The sequence below is a fragment of the Numenius arquata genome, chromosome 1, assembly GCF_964106895.1.
Source record: "Numenius arquata chromosome 1, bNumArq3.hap1.1, whole genome shotgun sequence".
Taxonomy (NCBI): Eukaryota; Metazoa; Chordata; class Aves; order Charadriiformes; family Scolopacidae; genus Numenius; species Numenius arquata.
The window spans coordinates 109,030,951-109,054,986 of record NC_133576.1 but is presented as its reverse complement, the minus strand read 5'-3'; the positions used below and the strand labels follow the sequence as shown (position 1 = coordinate 109,054,986).

The 24,036-nt window shown below is 41.9% G+C and overlaps 1 protein-coding gene across 2 annotated transcripts; it reads right to left on the bottom strand.

Moving 5' to 3' along the window:
- Positions 1–1,671: 1,671 nt before the first annotated feature.
- GPALPP1 (GPALPP motifs containing 1) lies at positions 1,672–23,948 on the bottom strand. Of its 2 annotated transcripts, none has more exons than XM_074151905.1 (8): positions 23,768–23,948; positions 18,249–18,393; positions 17,128–17,223; positions 13,087–13,195; positions 6,662–6,796; positions 6,268–6,432; positions 5,748–5,846; positions 1,672–2,694 (listed from the first exon to the last, which is right to left on the bottom strand). In XM_074151905.1, exons 1-8 carry the CDS (start codon positions 23,850–23,852, stop codon positions 2,476–2,478), a joined length of 1,053 nt encoding a protein of 350 aa, XP_074008006.1. In that variant the 5' UTR covers positions 23,853–23,948; the 3' UTR covers positions 1,672–2,475. The 2 variants fall into 2 exon arrangements, with proteins under 2 accessions (XP_074008006.1, XP_074008016.1); XM_074151915.1 differs by having other exon boundaries at positions 1,678–2,694; positions 13,111–13,195; positions 23,768–23,852.
- Positions 23,949–24,036: the final 88 nt, after the last annotated feature.

Below are 24,036 nucleotides of genomic sequence, written 5' to 3'. Positions count from 1 at the left end.
CCCAGCAGGGAACAGCAAATGCGCTGCTGCTCCAGGAGGAAGGGAAGGGCTCAGGGGTCTGGCGCCAGGGCAAGGAGTTTTCAGGATGACAGCCATCAAGGGAAAGAGAGAACAACTTAGCAAACTTTCTAATTTATATTGAATGTGACCTTGATGGTATAAAATAATCCTGTTGACCAGTTTGGGTCAAGTGCCCTGGTCTCGCTCCTCCTCATCCCTGCACCTGGCAAGGCTTGAAAACACCAAAACCTTGAAGCGCACATACCACAGCTGGCTATAAAGTAAATATTTTCACAAATTCAGACATTAGAGTCTTCTAAAAGTATAGTTTTCCCAGGCATTAATAGAGAAATTAGTCTTGTGTTGCTCAAACCAGAACAGCGGGGTGACATCTGCGACATCTGATGACTGGTCCTCAATTTGGAGGAGGAGGGACCAAAGAACGAAAATGAAAACGAAGCACTTAACAACATCAAAATCCTAATACAAGCAGCCCTTGTCCCTGCAAAAACTTGGCTGAACAAGCGAGGACTGCATGATGGACCCGGGAGATCAGCTCTGTCAGCATAAGGCGACACCTGATATAATGAATTGATTTCTCAAGGCAGTAGGGTTTCCAGAAGCGGGCATGAAGATCATTTTTTGTCAAGCGTGAACATTTAACTAGTCACGCGATGCTCACCCTGTCACTGCTTTAGTTGCCTAAAAAAAAAAAATCCCATACATTCCTAATACTGCCTTTCCAATCCAGAAATCTACATTTGCTGAATTGCTAGACAGATGTTATTTAACCCCCAGCTGCAGAGGAGCGCCCCAAAAAAGGGAAGGACACAACTCGGAAGGTAGAAACCTAGCGAGACACTGCTATATTTAGTGATGGTTTTTAATCAGAGTTAGGTTGATGGTTGGACTAGATGATCTTAAAGGCCCCTTCCAACCTAGACAATTCTATGATTGTATTTGCTATGCTACAAAAAAGCACGAGGCTTGAACAGAAGTCTGTTTTAGGGGAGGAAAAATAAAACAGCCCTCGTATAAACCCTCCTCTCGCCTCAGAGACAAAAGGTTCAGAAACTCAGACGTGATTAAAAAGCCAAACACAACACAAAAGCCGTCCCTCTCACTCCTGAAGGTAGCAGATAAATTACAAATAAAGGCAAAAAAAATTGTCTATTTTTTTTTAAAAAAAGGCGGTATCTAAATATATTGTATGTAAACATTCATTTCCGATACTGAACATTCTCCAAGACTTCTCAGCACGCGGAGGCTGTGCCCTGGGCTCACGCACATGTGCAATAAAATAATAGCAAGTTTTTAGCCATTTGTTTCTGGGGCTCGTTGGGTTCCTGCTCCATTAACAAGAACCAACCCAGACACCGTCTGTAACGGTAGCCTTTTTTCAAATTACAGTGAACCCCGGGGTATTTAATATGCAAAATGTGTCCTTGGGATGCTTCCCCACAAGTTGCCAGCATCTCATATAAAAAATTATTTTCATACGTAGATACTTTCAGTAACTCCTCAAAAAGGATCCCAAACATTACTTGACAGAAAAAGGATGAAAGCACAAGTCTAATTATTTATAAGTAACACAACTCTCCCTTCAACTGCTCCAAACACACACACACAGAGAAGAGTTAAAGAACTCTTAACCATGGATGTAGATTTTTTAAAAATATCAGATTTATTTCCTTTTTGACACCAAAGAGCTGTTCTGCCCTGCAAATTAACTGACAAAAATAAGCTTTATTTTGCTTTGATTTTCACATTGTATTTGCTTAAAAAAGATGGATTTTCTGATTATGAGCCCTGCAAATTGAAACTCAAATTAGATTTTCTCTTCTTGTATACTACCATCTTATAATTAGATCAGCAAATCTTGAGGTTTTATTACTTCTGCTACCACTAGCTCTTTCTGCTATAGTGCAGAGATTATACTGCATACATATAAACCTGTATTTATGTACAGACACAGAATCATAGAAATAAAAGCACTGGGCGACATAAGAGCCGCCAGTTGAGTTTATGCTCCCCAGCAGGAACTCCAGCCACAAAACGTCCTGCCCACGAGTCCAAAGGGAATTTTCCACGGCCTTCAGGTCAGGCTCAGCAAAAAATACCTTAAGCATGGCAGGAGAAGGATGGGAAACTGCCAACTCCATCGCAAGATCAAATCTAGAGCTCCTTAAAATAATACCTATTTAAATTAATTATTTTCATGTCAACTATACTTACATATATAAATGTTTTAAAGTAGCAAATTTATATTATTTCTTTTTTTTTTTTTATACCAGGATTTCCCTTTAACGGTTTAGTTTTAGTACAGATGCTCCTTCCTAGCTGAGTATTTACAGACAAGGAAAAATAGGTAAACATCAGGGTATTTATTTTGCATACAAATATTTACAGAAAAATACTTAAAAAATTAAGTATTCAAAGTTTAATTGACTTCAAAAAAAGCTTCATGCTTTTATGCTATAAAAACATATTGCCTTTACTGTGCTCAAATTTACTATTCAGATCTCTGGATTTTCTTATAAGAGCTTTCTTTTGTGCTTCGTCAAATCGATTGACTTTGAGATCCTGGTCTCGGTCAAATGGCCTTCTTTCTTGAGGTTTGTTCTTTTCTTCGGACGCTTTGCTCTTTAGCTTTTTCTGATGTATGTCCATGAGAGATTCTGACCTCTTTGACTCCTGGAAAAAGAGGAAGAAGGAAGAGGATATAGAAGTATTACAAAATATCAACAACGTACAGAAAATCCAAATGGAAAGATGGGAATTGGGAAGGCTAAAAAACCCAGAAAAAGATGATACTAAGACAGCTTAGTAACTGGAAAATAGAACAATAACTTTAGCATATACAGAGCAGAAAGTGTGTGTAATCTTGTCTACATGGAATAAAATACTAATAATTCACAATTGATGTTAGAGACACCAATAATGTTGTTGAATCTCCGCACACATGAGATTAATCATAAAAATAATGCAAAAGAAATATAAAAGTCGCTCTGCTATTATTAGCAGAGACAAATGAAGACAACAAGTTAAGAGAAATATCTCAAAGTACAGGCCCAGTTTCTTCTACACTTGCCCTAAACATCTGGTTTTGGTCACTGCTAGGGGCAGGGACAAGCCCGTTCAATCTTACTCTCATGCACTACTGTGTTTTTAACGTCTGCTTTTAACTTTTCAGTATTTGAATCATCTGTTGCAAGCCCACGGGACAAAGTCACAGGTTTGAGCTAGAGCATGTTTTGCCAAGTCAAGGCCTTTACTTGTATTTACTGAAGAGCATGATCCAGCCCAAATACAACATAAAACTTTTGCTGATTTCACAGAGCAGCTTTAGTTCTCACAAGATTATGTGGCCCCCCCTTCACCCAGATAAAGTGTATTTCTGTATCCTTAAGTAGTCAACTTCTCAGCCTCTCAAATCATTACAAATCAGCCAAAAGACCAGTCCAAATCAATTCTTTGATCAGAAAGTGCTGCTCTATTTTCTCACGTCTAGCAACACAAGATCTTTATTCTAAAGGTTCATTTTCCTTCACTCCCTGTGGATACGCTTACTTCATCACACACACAAATAATAATTCATACTTGACATAAGAAATGATTCTCATGGAAACCAGAAAATGGACAGTAACTTATTCATGGTGTAACTGCAGCAGGGTTGACAGAATTGCACCAGGGAATGTATATGGCATCAGCACTGAACGAATTAACTCTAAGAAATTATCTTAAGAACTAAAGCTCCCGTTCTATGAAAGTATCCTTGATAAAGGTGTCCTGGTTTGAAGTAAAACCGAACCAATTTTCTGTTCTGTGACTTTACATCCTAGCTAGGCCTCCTCTAACTCTCTGAAATTAATGGCATATTGTGGAGAAAACTCATTCTCAGAATGTTAAGATCAATGTTTGTGCTCCATGCCAAGGAATGGTATGCAGAGAGGCCCTTGCTTATACTTATTGCCATAACAACCAAGGTCAGCCAATTTCATTATTTGCCCTCTTAGAGGGTCGGAAACGGAAAAAACGTAGAGGGGTCACATCTGTAGGGAGGGGCGGACAGGACAGGTGACCCAAACCTGACCAACTGGGGTATTCCATCCCATCTGCCCCATGCTCAGTATAAAGGCTGAGGGATCAAAGGGTCAGCCCCTTCCGCGATGGCCGACGTCCAGAGAGGACTCTGTCTGTTCATCTGCCTTTGATCCCGACCCGTGTGTTCCTGACTCCAGAGCTGGGATCCAGTTCCCATTTGTCACTGACTCCAGTCTGGGACTTCCTCAGTGCCTGCCGGTGATGAGACTCTCATCCTGGGAGCTTGATACGGTTTTGTATATATTGTATCTATTTCATTATTTTCTTTTTTATTTTTATTTTAATATTAATTTTTCATTAAAGTAGTTTAGTTCATTCTAAACTTCTGAATCTCCTTATCTCTTTCTCCTCCTCTCTCCTCTTTTAGGGGGGGAGAAGGTGGGGGGAAGGGCCATCTGTCGGTCTGGTTTTGGTAAATTAGGCCGAAACCATGACAAAAAGGTCAGTGGAGAAAGAAATAGGGAAGAATAGAGGAAAAAAAAAACTTTAAAAGAAAAAAAACAAACTAACCACCTGAAAATTAGAAAAGAGCTGATTTAAAAAAACAACAACCAAACAACAACAAAAAAAAACCCACACAACAAAACAACCCAAGAAACACTGTTATTAAACAAGATGTCTTCTTCAGTTTTTTTTTTTTTTGGAGAACTCCATTAACCTTAGAAACAGTAAAAGGCCAGTATATGTTATATTCTGGCAGTGGTACAGCGCAAAACGCGTAGCTTTACATCACAATTATTTTACTACATTCATAATGACAGTAGAAACAGACAATACAGAAGAAATTTAAGAGAGTACGCTAATAGCTCTGGATTTGGAAGCCTCTAAGAGGGACACGTGATTTAATGATCTACAAATAAATTATTAAAAGTGCCAGATAAACTTCAATTATGTAATATAAGCCAAGGCTGCGATTCTCAAGTCAATTATACTCTCAAGAGACAAGACTGCCTTCCGTAAGACTTCAGGCCATAAATCAGGGAAGAAGTGGAACACACAGCTGTAAGGCAGGCAGCAGTCCGTATGCTCTGGCGGACAGGGACGGCAGACAGAAAAGCGAGGGGGGATTTGACACGGAGTTTGGATTTCTAGTAATCAACATCTGTCTGTGAAAATTATCTCCTTCTGCAGAGATTGAGGAAAACTTAATGTAATAATGCTGTTGTAATGTTAGTGCAGTTAGTGTAATCAATGACATAATGCAATTAATGCATCCATCTGCTTAGCCCACCAAGTTTCTTTTGTATTAATGTGCATGTTGTCCTAAGAGTTAAACCTTACTGTTTTATTCTTGGGATGTTGGTAATTTGGTGAAGCAAGCTAATACTTGGATTAAGGTTGTCTACTCCCAGCAACCATATCTTGATATAAGGATGATTTAAGGAAAATACCACCTAAGATTGAGACAATATATAGAAACCCCAATTCTGTCACATTGTTTTCAGCAGAAGCTTGGGGACCCAATCCTGCTCTTGTTGAAGTCAATGGTGAATGTTCTAATGACTTAATCGGCAGTAGGTTTGGGCACTAAAAGGGAAGACTGTAGTGGCATCACCATGGAAACCAGCAGCACTAGAAATGAGAACCAAAAGAAAAGAGTGAAGAATTAAAGGAAATGCGGGAGGAGGAAGTATTTTGCTTACATTGTATGAAGTCACCTGCTCAACAAGTCTCTTGTCTCTCCCAGATAATACAATTTCTTCATTATCCTTACTGGTTGACTTTTTTGTCTCTTCTCTTTCCTGATGAGTAGAAGCAAATAACATGCTATAGTAATCAGAATGTCTGGAGTAAAAAGTAAGGAAATCTATATTTACTTTAATTAAATCTGAAGAGTTGAGGCCACGATAAAGGCCACCTGGTATTTTTTGCTCAGCTTGATAGAACAAGAAACTGGACACACTGTAATTGGAAATTCAATGAGCTGATACATAGTACCTGACTACTGCAGAAGGGAGAGAGAATAAATGAATATCGATGTTACTTTAAAATCATTATTTCCTTGCCTTTACCTCTAAGCCTGAAAGAATAAGTTCTGGTAACAAAGAAAAATCTGGAAAAGAACCCCTCATTGAACAGCTCAGGGTATCTTTACTTTGTTTCCACACAATATCAACAACATACATGCTGCCTGCAGGTGTACGTGAAAGAATAAATGCTCACCTTGGCTTTTCTCTCTCTGTCAGCTGGAGTATCTGTCCAAATAGATCTATCGCCTGATTTGTCATCAGCTCTTCTCTTGAATGTTCTTGGGCCAAATCCAAAGCTTTTCAATTCAGGTGGAAGCTCTGTCATCCACGACTCCCTGGTAACTTGCTTGGGTGCATCCTTTACAAAAGAAATAAGAGGGTGGAGGGAGAGTGAAAAAAGCGTAATCAAAAACTGCTGCCTGAATCTCTTAGCTTCCTGCAGAACTCATGGATTTTTCTTTGTTTTAACAATTGCAAATACTTAGCACCCCAACTAGAACTGCAACTGGATTCACACAAAAACAGGCAAAGAAAAACACAAATACACTCTGGCAGCAAAACACTAGAAATTAAGAAAACCAACTTACGCTGTCTGCTGAAGTAAGTTTTTCCTTCATTCTCTGAGCTCTGCGTTCAAATTCTTCAGTCACATCAGACTCCACTGGTCCTTTTGCAGGCATTGGGCCTATAAAATCATCTTCTTCCTCACTACTATCCATTACCTTCCAAAAATAAAACATTTCTGTCAACCATAGTGCTAAGACCATCAAGAAACACTTTAGCTTCATAGGATTAGAATGCTTTTGTCTAGAAAAGCATACAAACCTAACACAATGCACCTGCCAGCCAGACAACAAAAACCTGGCTTAAAACTCCAGATTAGACCTCTTCTAGCACTTTAACATGGATACTTAGTCTCTGTGTTTCCAAAAGCAGCATCTCTTCTCTGAGGCAAAACCACTGGTAAACACAGAGGCGATACACAAATTGCGTATCATTACATTGCTCTGCATGCAGCTATAGGTAAAACGGAACCACACAAGCACACATCTTTGATACTTTGGGCTTTGCCATCACCAACATTTGGATGCACCTCTGGAATAAGGATCGCAATTTTGCCCTGCAAGGAGAACCCTCTCAAGCTCAGATTCTGTACGGATGCTGGGAAGATTACCATGCAAGGTAGGGGACAGTGGCATGCATGGTATTATCATAGAATCATAGAATGGTTAGAGTTGGAAGGGACCTTAAAGATCATCGAGTTCCAACCCCCCTGCCATGGGCAGGGACACCTCCACTAGAGCAGGTTGCTCAAAGCCCCATCCAGCCTGGCCTTAAACACTTCCAGGGATGGGGCATCCACAACTTCTCTGGGCAACCTGTTCCAGTGCCTCACCACCCTCACAGTTAAGAATTTCCTCCTAACATCTAATCTAAATCTCCCCTCTTCCAATTTAAAACCATTACCCCTTGTCCTGTCACTACACTTCCTGACAAAGAGTCCCTCTCCGGCTCTCCTGTAGGCTCCCTTCAGATATTGGAAGGCTGCTATGAGGTCTCCCCGGAGCCTTCTCTTCTCCAGGCTGAACAAGCCCAGCTCTCTCGGCCTGTCTTCATAGGGGAGGTGCTCCATCCCTCTGATTACACCCTGTATTACACTCTGTATTACACCCCAAGCTGTATAGCATCTGCCAGGCTGTTCTCATGGTTCTGTCATTCGCTTCTCCGATCCCTTTTGACATTGCATTCTAAGCATTTATTTGGAGAACAGCTCAAAAAAATAAGTTAATAAGAATCTTTGTGGATGCCAAGGGTTGTACAGAAATCTCATGGGTTCCTCCAAGTTAATACAGTACAAATGTGGATGGAGAAAGAACTAGACAGAAAACGGTGATGCCAAAATGCCCTGGAAGCAAAGCCAAGGTGCCCAGTATCTACAGTAGTGAAAAGATTTAGCTACAGCCTGAACATGAGTGACAAAGCAACGGGAGCAGGAAGACAACAAGGCTGCATGTTCAGGAAGCACAGAGCATTACTTGAGAATATAAGGTGGTAGCAAAGAAGTTTCAAATGAAGGATGAAGAAGTCAGGGGGGAATGGCTTGTTTTTGTCATGCCAAACTTTGGTTACCACGCGGACATCCTAGAACCAAGACATGACACCATTGGAGAAGGTAAGGGGTCAAGAGCCATAAGCAGTGGAAAAACAGTATCAGGAGCCTTCTGTGTAAAATAAGGTGTCCAAGGCAGAGGTGACTCAGTGGAGAATACAAGAATAGAGCACAGAACCTCACTATAAGAGTCACCTGAAGGGGGCATGGTGAATGGAGGACGAGTGAAAGGGGGAGGAGAGCACAAAAGGTATCCTGCTACACTGAGTTCAAGCCTAATAACTTCAGGCTATGAGCAGGGGGACGCTGTAGAGGGATTTGGGCTAAGGAAGACAGCAGGTGTGAAATAAGCCACTTTACTCCTATGTGTGCCATTTGCTACAGAAACTGGAGTGATTTAATGACACTGCTCCAAGCTAGCTGAGCCAGCTGGCCCTGTCTGCCTTTAGGAGTCAGCAAAGGTATGACCACCAGGGAAGGCAAGCTTCAGGTAAGAGACAGCAAGAGACACAGCTACGTGTGGCTGTGGAGACCACAACGTGCAAGAAAAGGCTTAGCACATTTAATGGCTACAGGACCAGTTGCACGAAATGGGTCTGAAAGACTGAGGAGAGTGAGAAATAGCTGGTCATTTATAAACACAAACACTGCGATTAGGTAACACCAGTTTCCCTCATCATTTTTCTCAAAAACGTTTACGTAGTCAAGCTTTCACTAATTATCTACCACTGTAAATAGAGAACGGAGTGACTACATTCTCTCTCTCTCTCTTTTAAAGAAGGAGCTGGTGGGGAAAAGGAATAACCATCTTGAGAAACCAAGGTAGTAAACCACTTCCCTCTCTCTGTGTACAAACAAATTGAAAATGCAAAGATATAAGACTTTATTAATAAACTGCAGTGTAAAATAGTTGAGGATGAAAGACAAATTCCACACTGAGTTTTAATTGAAGAAGCATGTCTCATTTCCTTTCTCATTAGTCTTAAGTTCAATTCACTCCATTACCACCTGCCTCAAAGAAGACGAAATTAAACAAACATTAAAAAATACTGCCTTCAAGTTTAAAGGGGAAAATCAATATAAAGTGAAGAATCAGCATGGAATAAGCTGCTGTCAAAAATGTACCAGAGTACAAAATATTTAAATAAATTAAAACAAAATAAACAAAAAAATTACTCATCATATTCAAAGGATTAAAAAAAAGAGAGTATTACTAGGAAGAGGAAAAAAAAAAAAGCAAAGATCTGTAATGGCTGTAACAAAGCTCATGCTAGAAGATCTATTTAGGAGAAAAGAGGTTTTTTTGTTTGTAAAATATATAAGGAGACCAGTTTTGACATCCCTGCCTTGAGAGATTTGTCATTATAATAAATTGCTTAATCGTTATTTGGAGTTGTAAGACGATGAGTATCTTAAAAATGTCAGACAATCACTCTTCATGAAGGATTATGACAACACGCACTGTAGGAGGATGGAGAATGATATACTTCATGACTACTAATCATAAAAGTGAGGTTCCAGGGCAGCCTCTGCCTCATTCCTTCCTAGAATGTCCCATAGTGTCTGAGAGTTAAACTTAAAAATGTAAGTATTTTAGAAACAAACAGAGTAACTGTGGAAACACAACTTAATTCTCACAAGGAATTAATATTTTGTTTATCATAGCATGACAGTGATTCAATTGCCTAAGCTCTGGTATCCAGCACTATTTTTGATGTCTTAGGGTATCCTGGCTGGCTTAAGAGGTGCTGCTCAAGAAGGATGGTTCTCTAGGGTGCTACTCCCTGTCTGCCAGCCCCCTGCAGAACATTCAGATCCCTCAGAATGGTACTAGAGGCCCACATTTAGGGAGCTGAATCTTCCCCATACATCTAGCTGTATTTTGTCACACATCTTATCCCTGGATGTTCTTTCACAGAATCACAGAATCTTCTAGGTTGGAAGGGACCTTCAAGATCATCTTGTCCGATCATCAACCTAACTGACAAAAATAAACACCCACAAAACAACAAAATGCAACACCATCACTAAACCATGTCCCCCAGCACCACGTCAACCTGTCTTTTGAACACTTCCAGGGATGGTGCCTCAACCACCTCCCTGGGCAGCCCATTCCAATGTCTGATAACCCTTTCAGTGAAAAAATTTTTCCTAATATCCAGCCTGAACCTCCCCTGGCGCAATTTGAGGCCGTTTCCTCTAGTCCTGTCGCCTGTGACTTGGGAGAAGAGACCGACCCCCACCTCCCTACACCCTCCTTTCAGGCAGTTGTAGAGAGCGAGAAGGTCTCCCCTCAGCCTCCTTTTCTCCAGGCTGAATAACCCTAGTTCCCTCAGCCTCTCCTCATAAGACTTGTGCTCCAGACCCCTCACCAGCCTTGTTGCTCTTCTCTGGACCCATTCCAGCACCTCGATGTCTTTTTTGTGGTAGGGGGCCCAAAACTGGACACAGTACTCGAGGTGGGGCCTCACCAGTGCTGAGTACAGGGGGACGATCACCTCTCGAGTCCTACTCGCCACGCTGTTCCTGATACAGGCCAGGATGCTGTTGGCCTTCTTGGCCACCTGGGCACACTGCTGGCTCATGTTCAGCCGGCTGTCCACCAACACCCCCAGGTCCTTTTCTGCCAGGCAGCTCTCCAGCCACTCTGCCCCAAGCCTGTAGAGCTGCCTGGGGTTGTTGTGACCCAAGTGGAGGACCCGGCACTTCGCCTTGTTGAACCTCATCCTGTTGGTCTCAGCCCATCGATCCAACCTGTCCAGATCCCTCTGCAAAGCCTTTCTACTCTCCAACAGGTCGACCTGCCACCCAACTTAAGTGTCGTCTGCGGACTTACTGAGGGTGCGCTCAATCCCCTTGTCCAGATCATTGATAAGGATGTTAAAGAGAACGGGTCCCAGTACCGAGCCCTGGGAGACACCACTCGTGACCGGACGCCAACTGGATTTAACACCATTCACCACCACTCTCTGGGCCCGGCCCTCCAGCCAGTTTTTAACCCAGCGGAGGGTACTCCCATCCAAGCCATGGGCAGCCAGTTTCTCCAGGAGGATACTGTGGGAGATTGTATCAAAGGCTTTACTAAAGTCCAGGTAAACAACATCCACAGCCTTTCCCTCATCCACCAAGCGGGTCACTTTGTCACAGAAGGAGATCAGGTTTGTCAAGCAGGACCTGCCCCTCATGAACCCGTGCTGGCTGGGCCTGATCACCTGGGCATCCTTCATGCGCTGCATAATGGCACGCAGGATGATCTGTTCCACGACCTTCCCAGGCACCGAGGTCAGACTGACAGGCCTGTAGTTCCCCAGATCATCCTTCCAACCCTTCTTGTGGATTGGCATCACATTTGCTAGATGCCAGTCAGCTGGGACCTCCCCAGTTTGCCAGGACTGCTGGCAAATGATGGAGAGTGGCTCCGCAAGCACTTCCGCCAGCTCCCTCAGTACCCTCAGGTGGATCTCACTGGTCCCATAGACCTGTTTGTATCTAGGTGTTGGAGCAGGTCCCTCACCACCTCCCTTTGGATTATGGGGGCTTCATTCTGCTCCCCGCCCCTGTCTGCTAGTTCAGGGGTCTGGAGACTTAGGGAACCCCCTACTCTACTACTAAAGACTGAGGCAAAGAAGGCATTCAGGACTTCAGCCTTCTCCTCATCCTTTGTCACTACATTACCTCCCTTATCCAATAGAGGATGGAGGCTCTCCCGAGTCCTCTTCTTGCTATTAATATATTTATAGAAGTTCTTTTTATTGTTTTTAACATCCAAGGCCAGGTTGAGTTCTAGCTGGGCTTTGGCCTTTCTAATCTTTTCCCTACATAACTTTACTATACCTTTGTAATCTTCCTGAGTGGCCTGCCCCTTTTTCCAAAGGCCATAAACTCTCCTTTTTTCCCTAAGTTGTGACCCTATCTCTTTGTTCAGCCGGGCTGGACTTTTCCCCCGACAGCTCGCTTTACAGCGCATAGGGACGGCCTGCGCCTGGGCTTTTAAGACTTCCTCCTTGAAGAACACCCAGCCTTCCTGAACATCTTTGCCCTTCAGGGCTGCCTCCCATGGGACTTTTCCAACCAGTGATCTGAAAAGGCTAAAGTCCGCCCTCCAGAAGTCCAAGGTGGAAGTTTTGCTGACCTCCTTCCTTACCTCTCTAATAATTGAAAACTTGACTTTAGTAGTATATGCGTTATTTTGCGGCTAGGGATTAAATTATAGGACTTCTAGCTAGACTTTACCTAACCTGACGAGAGCAGTCAAAAAACACGAACCAAAAAATTGTGTCAGTGTCACTGTCCTGCTCCACCTTACTCCCAGTTACAGGTATCATCTTGCTATTGATAAGAACAATTAGTGAACACTGTAGCGTCATTCTTGATTGCATTATTTTGGATAAACCTATTTAACGCATCCACTAATAAATATTTTTAACGAGGGGAAGATATGTGAAATACTCAATCATTTGCTCCCCCATCAGCAAAGGAGTAAAAGCTTGAATTATAAGTAAATATTTTCATTCTAACAGGTTGCATTACTTCTTTAGTGTCTTTCAAAATTTGAACTTTGCCAAGATGTTCACTTGTGAAGGACGTCACACCAAAAGAAAGAACGGAAAAACATTAGGAAGAATTACCATGACTGCAGCTTAGGGTGCCTAGATCTCTTGTGTTCAGTGAGTGCATCATCCGTCTAACAGCAAAATCACAACAAACAAGACCAGCCTTTTCCTTTTTTAAGGCTTATTTATGTTAAAGTATTTGACTCAGGCAAAAATATGCCAGACACTTTCTGGTCTAAAATTAAACCGTCAGGCTAACAAGTACGTCTAGTAGACTTTTTCAGGCTCCTACTTGTTTAAGCATTTCAGATAGCTTGTACTAAAACAAAAGGCTTCTGTTTTCACAAACCTGGGTATGGAATTCTGATGAAACAGACGGTCCTATGGAACATCTGCTATTCCCAGTATCCTGCGAAGGTTTCCTAAAGCCAGGCGGTAATGCAGGACCTATAATGGGCCTTGAGGGGGGGGAAAAAAAAAAAAAATCTCCTGGTTTTCAGTTGAGGGGAAAAAAAGGCAGTAACATAACCAACATGGACAGTACATTAAATGACAGCCTTCCACTGTTTGCTGCAGGAAAAAAATGTAACAGATTAATATAAAAATAAAAACCAAATGTTGATGAGAAGCGATTCTGGTTCCTCTCATGCCAAGTGTGCCCCCTATGCACACACCATAGAAATAACTGAGTAAGTTTCTCGGTTTTCCAGGAGGACCTCTGCAGAGAGCTGGGATACAAGAAAATCAGGAAAGTTGCAGCACACAGCCAAGGAAATCCACTTTTTCCTTCCCTAGCTTCCTTCACCAGATTCAAGAGCAATGAAAGGTAGGAGGTCAAATACATGCTACTCTCTCTCTAGCAACAAAGCCAATTTTGCTTGTTCTTGCCCTGCACCACAGTTTCACTGTCCTTCAATAAACAGAATCAGTGAACTCCTCTGATTTTAAGTTTATTTTCCCTCGGAGTGGGGATGAGATAATAAAAGCTTTGTGATGCCAGGTAACTTCACTAATTTTTTTTTCACATAGCAACTCTGCAAGCAGTATAATTCAACTGTCTCCAGGAGCATAGAAAGAAAGGTGAGAATCTCTTTTCAGTGGTGAAAACAGTTCAAAGCAAAACAAACTGTGCTTTCAGTACTGAAAAGACTTCTGTATAAGAGTTCCTCTTAATAGTTCACCATCACATTCTTTAAAGCTTATAAAAACTAATTAAAACCCCAAACAATTATCACCTAAAGAAATATCCAAGTGACAGTATGCTCACAATGTATCAGCAGAGACTTTGTTTATTATAATCTTCAGTTTCTGAGCTTTAGGGCAATCAAACGTAACACAACACGAATTGAATTATGCTAATTACGGTCTTCTACCAAATCCCATGTAATCTAATCAGCACAGCCCTGCTGTAGTGATATTATTGTCAGGATTTGAAAAGGGGAAATAGCAGGAAATCCTGCCAGAAAGCCAACCACAGATAAAAAGACACAAGCAATAAATGTGAGCTCAGGCCAGGACAAGGGCACTGGTGCAGTTTCAAACACAGGCAGTGTGTTCGAAGTTCCACTCCCACCTAGCTGCTGCAAAGAAGAAACAGCTTTTCTTTTCCTCTGTTCCGTTCTCACTGCTTTCTTGTTAAGGCCATATTTTAAATTCCCAATGTAAGTTACAGAGACTGAATTTAAACCTATATAGGTATGGTCAAAATAATCTTTTATTTTTGTACACAACTACCTTTGATTTAACTGTCTATCCATGCAAAATAAGCTATAAAAAAAGCTTTCTACTAAAATACATAAGAACATCTATGTTGTGGGCCGTATCCGTGCAACTTGTGAAAAAGAGCAGATCTCAAATACACTGCCTTGCTTCTGCCACAGCTCAAAGGCTGTGGCAGAACAGCCAAGGAACAGAAAAATGGTTCCCATATTCATCCTTCCCACGCTTTCCATTTCTATGCTTTTTTTTTTCTGCACATGAATAACCCTGTTGCTCAGGCCTTTCCTCAGCAGCACACACTCAACGTGATTCTTGACAGTTTCCTGGATGTCCAAAGGCTCTCTGAACAGGTGAAGTGAATCTAAATAAAACTCTGTTAAACACATTTTGCTGCTGTTGGCAGCTTCGGTACCTATCTATACACATTCAAAAAAACACCCCAAGCTTATCATGAGTTAAGCTTTCATTTAAGGAATATTGGATTTCATATATGGCAAAGAATGCTTTCCTGTTCTTGGACTTGGAGTCCTTGCTAATACATGTTTCAAGATGAGCATTTCAGCATTCTTCTGATGTACAATATAAAATTTTTTTTAAGATAACCTTTGCTCTTTACCTCGATGCGTGAATACTTCGGGAATATTTGCTAGTGCTGCACTTCTGTCTAACATTGATAAACAGCAATAGCCTTTCCAAAGGTGAAGGAAATCTGTTCATATATATATTTTATGCTGGAACGAATCAAACAATTTCTAATAAGCTTCAAATTGCCACATGAGCTGCTCCTAATCACAAATATGTTGCTTTGACAAGTCTGGAAAATATGCGACAGAACAAAAGCTTTTCTAAAAGAAAGAGTATGTCACACAGAGCTAATAAACAGTATGCCCGTACACTGAAACAAACAGCCTGCATTTGTTTCAATTATTCATGGCTAGATTGTCAGCTGCCAATCTGCTCAACGCTAAGGGCAATGCAGCACGGAGACAGTTAACAGCATTGTGTCTACACCCTGCGCAGTGTGTCAGCACAACCAGACTGCCAGGTGTACGGGGGTGGAAGATAGACAAGGCTCTTCCCACACATCACACCTTTCCCACCTATTCAGGGAATCGGGCTGGGTGGAAAACAGCTCCTCTCAATCTGCTTTCTTGGTGTGTGCTAGGAGCAGTTGTAGGGTGAGCTAGAACAAAAAAAAAATCCCCCAAAAAACTAGGAAGTGCTTTTTACTGCTTTCATCTCTCATACTCGCAGGCACAGAGCAGATTCTTGCCCTCTGAATGTAAATGCAAGTTACCCACCATAAACTGCTAAGTGAAAATAAAAGTTGGGTGAAGATATAAAAGACTAAGATTGTATGATGGGTGACCATCTGCAATACTGTTCGTCTCTCTAACCTTCAAACTATAAGTTGCCTCTTACTCTTTTCCTTTTTTTACACTTTGACATAACATTTTACCAGAGGAGTATTCACGTCAAAAATCAAGAAAGCTACCTCCACTGATGTTAAAAGCCACAAGCATTTATTTGCTTTATTAGAGATCACATTATTTTTAGTGACTTCCTAAATTTTGTAATTAAAATAACACGATGTATATGAAAATAAAAAAAAAAAAAAAGAAAGTATGTTACTCTTGGGATCACCAAAGCACCAAATGAGCCCACTGAGAATTATATCCACAATTACAAAAGAGTTTGTTGATTACAATAAAGCATAACCAAACAGATAAAGAGAATTCTTCCAAATAGCCTTAAGTTACATAAATTCTTGCTTTCCTAACTGCTGCCAAGCACCATAAAAATTTATCCAAACTAAAAAAAAAATTCAACTTTGAAATTTCCTTTGAGATGGTAGACCGCATACGCAGCTTGACAACAAAATGAGTCACTTCCCTAGAACTGAAAACTTATACCTGACAGGTAAGTATTGATTTATTTTATCTACCAGCTCCCTGTTGCTCTAAGGAAGATAAGTAGTGATCAAGGGACTCTCTTGTACTTTTCATCAATAAGTGTCCCCTTGGAAGTACCAGTTTCACTATGGATTGTCATCCATGGTTAAATTCTGCATAGAAAATCCATAAATAGTTTTTTTTGGCAAGTATTTTATAATTGCGTGCAATCAAATGGAAAGATTCCTGATAGAGGCTATAAATAATGCTTATTTGCTTAGACCTGACAGCTTGCTCTCTAGAAACCTACACTGTTCAGATCATTACTTAGGTGTCTCCAGGTAGAAAACTAATCCTTGGTGCATTACCAAATGACAATTCCAATAGTCTGCATTGTACCACACCACACAAAAGCTAACTGCCCTTCTCCCTTCACAGCCCACCATAAACTACAGAATTACGGGCCCTTGTACCTGTAATTTGTCTCTTCTGCGCTGATCTGAGACCCATCATAAGAAATGGAAGAAATCTGACATTCAAAATGTAACTCAGTTCACATTTTCTCTTTTTCTCTCCAGCTTTCCAACCAGAACCAGGAGGACCGTGTGTTCTGTTTCAAGAGAATGCTGTTCCTGTTCTCAGAATGTGGAGGAAGCAATTCTAATCATCTGAATCTGAAGTGCACAATTGAAGTGTTCTGTAATAGCACCACAAAATATTTTATCTAAAATAATTGTGTTTTAAGGAAAAGAATCTGAACCTAATTCCATTTTAATTACCTCTCTGGAGAATCATCCTGTTTTTTAAATCCAGGAGGAAGAGCGGGCCCAAAAAAGCCATCATCATCATCTTCTTCCTGAATTCTTTTTGGCTTTCTGAAAATACAAAGATTTCACTTAATAATTACCTTGACATGCATAGCAATTATCTACGTTTTAAAAAGGAAAAAAATACATAAAATTATTTCAGACAGTCTTATGTACTAAATATCCTGCTGTTACCAAGGAAACAGTGCAAAAGGACCCAAAATAATTCGAAGCAATTAAAAAATTTGGAGCATAAGCTTCACTCCAAAAACGCTCTGACATTTAAAAAAAACATTAAGAATGCTTTTGCTGTAGAAAGAAGAGTAGTAAAATGTTGAAATACCATTTTCTAGTCAGAAAGTAATTTTAAATTCAGCACACTTCTTTCTCCATGTTTTTTTTTTCCACACTGTCTGCATTTTGACTAGTATATTTCCCAGTTCAATTCTACTGAACTGAAAAACTGTTGAATAAGATAACAGGAGAAAAGTGAGCAATAATTACTCCAACACTCATTAATATGGCATAATGCCCTTCAAGTCCTTTATACAAGGCCTAGCACAACACAAATGTCTTAACACAGCAATTGTGAGTAACCAACCCAACGAAATGAGAGTATGTGCAGAATCCTCTTATTTGCTAAATAATTCAATTTTTTTCATTAGAGGTGACTTAATTGAATGCATAAACTCATGCCCATAAATATTTCTTATGACCTCTCAATGACAGGTAGTATACCAGAAACACGGCAGAACTCAAGTACCAAATACTTACATACATGATAAGTGGTGTCTGTCCTTAGTATAAACAAGAAAAACATTAAGGACTTTATCACTTCAGTTGCAGAACTAAAATAAAACCCGTACATACAGAGATCTGATTGCCCTAAATGACTTAATTCCACCCAAGGGTGTCAAACGGGTCAGCTAAACATTCTTGACTGCAAAGAACATGCAGAACAAGTCATCAGGTTTTACATAGGTACAGGGTTTACCTTGTTATTGATATAATACTGTGGCTTTGTCATAATTTATGCAGACACATTTCATTTGCAATACAATGGAAATATACAAATAGCCTAAGAACGCACTCACTTGGGTGCTGGATCTCCTTCTGTCTCCTCTTCAGAATCTCTGTTTGTGTCTCTGGTTGCAGGAAGAGATTCCGAGTCACCATCACTGTCAGGAGGTTCTGAGCTACAGCTGCTTTTATAGCCTGGAGGCAGCGCTGGTCCTGCAACTGAACATCCAGAGTTACGTGGGATACTTATTAAACATTCCAAACGAGTATGATCTATCTTGGTATCCCCAAAACACATATCTATCTGGAATTAAGTCTATTCAATCATTGCTCCGTCTAGTATTTAGAGGAGGCATCTAAACAAGCTTCTAGAAGTTACTTTTTTCAGCACTGTATTTCAATTAACAACCCCCCTCCCGAATTAAATTAGGACATTACTAATCCATTATTACACGAGTGTCATCTGGAACAAGACTAGAAAGCCCTGCTTTATCTAACAACTGATTTACAATGCATATAGTATAAACTGGTACATTTAAAAGAAACTAGCACTTTAATAAAGCATTAGAAGCTTATTAGTGAGGAATCACATCTTTTGTACATAGACAGAATGGGAGACTATAGATTAGTGGAATTTAATTGCCAGCCTGCTTTAGGAATGCTTCAACGATTAAGGTTATTCCCAGTTCAGCTAAATGTGAAGAGCAGGCACAGACTTAAGTACTCCGCTGAAAAAGGGATGATTTAGGCATTCCGACTTCAAAGAATCATTGCTGTCAGAAGGCTGGGGCAGTGCATGGAGCTCTCTTGCTCCAGTCAACCCTTCACCCTCTGGGGTAATGAGAAGGGGGGCAATATCCCAGCAAAGGAAAAATTCAGACGCTAGCAGTGCTAATGGGCCTGAGCATTTTCTGGTACTGTCCCCACCAGAAGAACAGTTTGTGATAGACTTATTTGGATATAGTACCATGTACAATGGATCCAAAAGTAGCTTAGCCGCTGATCCTAACAGCAAATACCCCCCTAAAAGAGACACCCTCACATGCTCCATCAACACAGAGCCAGCTGGAGTAAGCAAAGACCAGCAATGGTGCCCAGACGCAGGGCAGCGCAGGCAGGGCCAGCACCACTTTACACACACAGCACGAATACCCATCTGATATAATGGAGATTTGATCCTACTGATTTAGCATCCTGAAATACAGACACTATCCCTCCTTTTAATATTTCAAGTATTGAGTCCGAGGCCGACAGGACAGAAAGATATTTTGGTGGGGAAAGGGCATTGTTAGCTTTATGAATGGTCAAGGGTTAGATGAAAAGATGAGGTGCAATAAAACCACATAGATGAAGGGTACCAGGAAATTACATCTCCAGTTAAAGAACTACACTTTTTGATAGCGCAATATAAAACCTGATACAGATTATGGTGCCATTGTTACCTGACAATGGCTAGGCAGAAATTGAGTCCTTCAAGTGAGCTTCATAAAGCTTTTATTCATCTTCAGCACAAGACACAGAACGAGGACAGTCTACCAGCTACAAAGCATCCAGACACATCTGCCACTTTTTTTTTGTTTTCCGTTTTAATGGGAGAGACTTCGACCAGGACATACAAATCCATTTCAGCACTAAGAAAATAAAAAACCACAATACCTCAGCCTATAAAGGTAAAGTAAGTTCAAGATGAGAGGGAACTAACAGATGAATGATAAATAGGAATAAAGACTGCTATCAAGAAGTTTCCCTTCTTGGTATAAGAAACACCACTGGATAAAAAGCACCTAAAAAGCAGACAAATCCCACGCAACAGCTTTCTCCAGCCACCGGATGCCCTGATATCATGAAAGCAGAGCTTCATCTACTCTGAATGCAGATAGATAAGAGAAAAGACTTAGAGCGAAAGGAGCAAACTGAGCTGCAGCCTGCAGCTGATACTGCAGAGAAAGAGACAAATTGCGAGCAGCTTTGTGAGCTGGAAAGAAGATGTAAACCCAAACTATTTAAGGAAGGAGACTGGTCTCACTGACATGTTGTCCAATATCAGGGCTAACAAACACGCTTCCTATCCCAATTCCTCTCCTGTCATGGTGGCACAACTGTTTGTTTGCATGGGCTATGCAATAAACTGGATCAGGGAACTTAAGATGCATAAAAATAACACTGCAAAACCCAGCACTCCCCTGGAAGAACTGTTTGTTTGTAGAACCGCAGCCTAAGAAGGCCAACCAGAAACAAAATAGAGACAGAGGCTGATTCACAAAGGGAAAATGGCATTTAAAGCCTGGGGAAGGAAAAGTCATTGGACACGGTGAAAGAAGTGGAGGAGAAAGAGACTTGGGAGAATGGGGATTAAAAATTAATACGGTCATGGTACTGACTGAGATGAATAATCAGCACAGGCAAGAATACAGCTATGGATCGGGGTGAAGTGGGGAGCTGCAGGAAGGAGTAGAGAGGAAGAAATAGGAATTGGTAAGCACAGATTGGGGGAGCAAAGAAAGGAAAGGGTAAGGAGGGAGGCCAAGACCTAATGAGAATTCTGTGAATGAAACAGAGGAGAGCTCAGAGTGTCAGGAAACTAAAACCAATGACATAAGGAAGAGGAATGGATGTAGCAATGGCAGAACACGAAAAGCAAGGAAGTAACCAGAAGTCAGAACAACTCAGAGCAGGACAGTGGGATAAGAAAGCACGAGAAGAAAATTTTGAGGATGGAGAAGAGAGAAACAGAGCCAAGGATACATCTCAAGTCAGAGCAAAGTGAATGATTCACAGCTGCTAGAAGTAGCCATCTGAAGTTGCTCTGAGGTGACCTCTGCATTGAGCTGGCTCTGGTGACTATCCGCCTGAAAATTAAGGCAATTCAATTCAGAAACCAAATTAAAAACTGTTTTTTGTTGTTTCTGCTAGGTTAATTTCTGCTGTATTTGGTGATCCTAAGCAATCTACCATGCCATCAGACAGGCACTGGGAACCTCGCAAGGACAGACAGGAGTAGGCCCTTTCACCTTTAGCGACGGTGATAGATCAACTCAGACACATCACATCAATGCATCTGTACTTTAGCAAATGCGGCCTCGATGCTGAAATAGACAAAACCCCCTCCTGCATCTCTGGCTATTTTTAGCCATTCCCCAGCATTTCTCTCCTGCTGGTACAAGGACAGCACAGAAGCAGGGACGAACGGGGCCAGAGGAATTATGATTCTTCCAGCAGGAAAACATTCAGGCAAGCTTTCAAGAATCATCATGAAATGAAGAATCAGGAGATGAGTGTGTCCCATGGGTTGGGCAGCGATAAGCTGAAGAAGGAAAGGTAAAGGATTTACCAGGGATGAGCTTTTGAGTCTGTCCAACTACTTTTTGCTCCCATCCTGGTCCTGATTAAGGGACACACTGTTTGAGTAGTGTCAGTTCTCTGACTCCAACAGATGTTGGCATCTCCTGGCAAAGTCCATTTCGGCTCCCCCTGTGCTGACCTAAAAGCAGAGCAGCAACTGACACTTTACCTTAGTTACTCCCTCATCTTCTGAGGCAGAGGTGCACATAGAAACAAACAACCAAGCTGTTAATTCTGCTCATGTTTCACAATGGCAAACACCACATGCTAAAATTAATATGATTACACAAGCTACATTTACTACATCTCCAGTTTTAATTCATTAAAAAAAAAAGGCAAGAATTTGCATGCTAAGTTACAACTATTAACACAGCTGTTATGTCAGGTGCTGGAACTAAATGATCTTTAAATGTCCCTTTCAACCCAAACCATTCCGTGATTCTGTTATCCATATAAAAATGAAAGAAATGCAAATTTAGGAATAGCTCAAGAGACATTTATTTTGTTCACTACATCTAGCATGACAATGTCATATCGCAGACAGAAGGCAAACGCTTATCTGGCAGCCGAGCAGGCAAACTGCATCCTGGGGTATATCAAACACACATAACCAGCCGGTCAAAAGAGGCGATTATCCCACTGTATTCAGCGTTGGTGAACAGTGAAGGAGATTTAGACTGGGCATTAGGAAGCATTTCCTTAACCAAGAGGGTGGTCAAACGCTGGATTGGCCTCCTGGAGAGGTGGTCAATGCCCCAAGCCTGTCAGTGTTTAAGAGGCATTTGGATAATGTCCTTCACAATGTGCTTTAACTTTTTGTCAGCCCTGAACTGTTTGTTTGAATTGATTGAATTTTGTTTGGTTTTATTTAAAGGCAAATAAATTCCTTCATCCATTTCACAAAGAAATCCCCAAGCAGATTTGTCAGTGTAACTGTACTACTACGGAATTGATGTACACTGGGACAAAAGCAGACAAACTAGGCTAAATAACCCAGATTAGATACTGCCAAAACACTTGGTATCACAAAACCTGATGATAAGCTTAACTTATTTCGTTCAGTGGGTTCATACACACTATAGGTACTTGCAACATGTATCAGTACGTTGATAGAAAGAAAGCGAATAAGCCGTCAACACACAGATATATAGGAGAGGCTGCTTCAGCTCAAACAAGTGTAAAGTCAGAGCTTCAGTACAAAGCCAAGCTACGGACTCGGAGCTTAATGTTGCTATTGTGTCAGCTAAGGCAGCAGCTTTATTCTTTCTTCCCACTGCTCCCTCTCCTGGATTAAAAAATGAGAAGAGCAGACAACCACAGCAAACCTTTCCCATGGGAACTGTTTTGATTGGAATAACAGAGCCATGTTTGAAACACTGCCAGAAACTGAATATATGTAACACTAGTCATCTGAACTTCGATTAAAGAGAGGGAGTACTAAGGCTCAAACTGCTACTTCCAGAGCTATTATTGATACAGAACATGTAAGAGTTTAAATGGGGGGAACTGAGCTCTGCTACAGAAGAGCCAGCCTGGCAGTCCGCTGGTCTCGGAGAGATCCCACTTCTCAGCACCCGAGGCCCTGGCAGGGGAGGCACCACAGCCTCACCCATCACAGGCCAGTTCCACATCCCAAGGAAAGCTGTCTGGAAAAATGATACTTTCATCAAGTGTTTTGATTGGAAAAAGGAAGGCATGCTGTGAAGACCTCACCACTGCCTTTTTTTCCTGGCCACTAACTTCACACTCGGAGCTACTGAAGAACGCAGGCCTAAAAGCACATATGGGATTTGAGCTGGCAAATAATCACCAAATCAACGCAGTAGCTTTGTTAAAAATAAGTTTAAACCCATTGCATATCTGTAGAACCCCACAACCTACGATTTTTTTTTTTTTTCCTGAAAAAGTCGCTATAAAAACCACACACGAAGGTTAGCTCCAGCGGGGCACCGCAAACCGAGCTGCCAAACGCTGGCTGCCAGGGCTGCCTTACTGCTCCACCACAGCACCCTTCCCCTACCCGAGGCCCCCGTGGGGCCACACTCGCCCGCAGTGGGGACACACGACATCCCGGGGGGAACAAGGACGACACCCGGGGGTGGAGGGACGACAGAGACACGCCATTCCCGTGTTCCGCGGTGGAGCAAGCAGCCGGCCCCCGAAGCCTCGCCCGGCTGCCGGGCCCGGAGCGGGGAGAGGCCGCCTGAGGCGGGCAGGCAGCCACGGAGCCGTTGGGGCCTTCGCGCCTCACCCTGGCTGAAGTCCTCATCCGGGTCCGCCTCGGGGTGGCGCGGGAAGCCGGGCGGCAGTGCAGGGCCGATGAGCTCGCGGGTCATGGCGGCGGAGGAGCGGGCTCGGCTCCAGGAGCCCCTCGTTCCCCGGTCCCAGTCCCACTCCACTTCCCCACCCTGCCGCCACCACTGTCGCACTTCCGGCGCAGACGAATGACGTAACCACACCCACCCCACCCCCCTCTCGTCTCCGGCCACCATCCAGAAGGTTTACCCCACCCTTAGGCGA

Bases quoted from the DNA above. Each gene is read 5' to 3' on its own strand.
- GPALPP1 (XM_074151905.1), bottom strand. From the start codon at position 23,852: ATGACCCGCGAGCTCATCGGCCCTGCACTGCCGCCCGGCTTCCCGCGC. The intron at 18,394-23,767 runs GTGAGGCGCGAA...CTGGATGTTCAG, and splicing joins GGATGAGGACTTCAGCCAGG to TTGCAGGACCAGCGCTGCCT. The intron at 6,797-13,086 runs GTTTGTGAAAAC...TATTTTTGGAAG, and splicing joins CATCAGAATTCCATACCCAG to GTAATGGATAGTAGTGAGGA.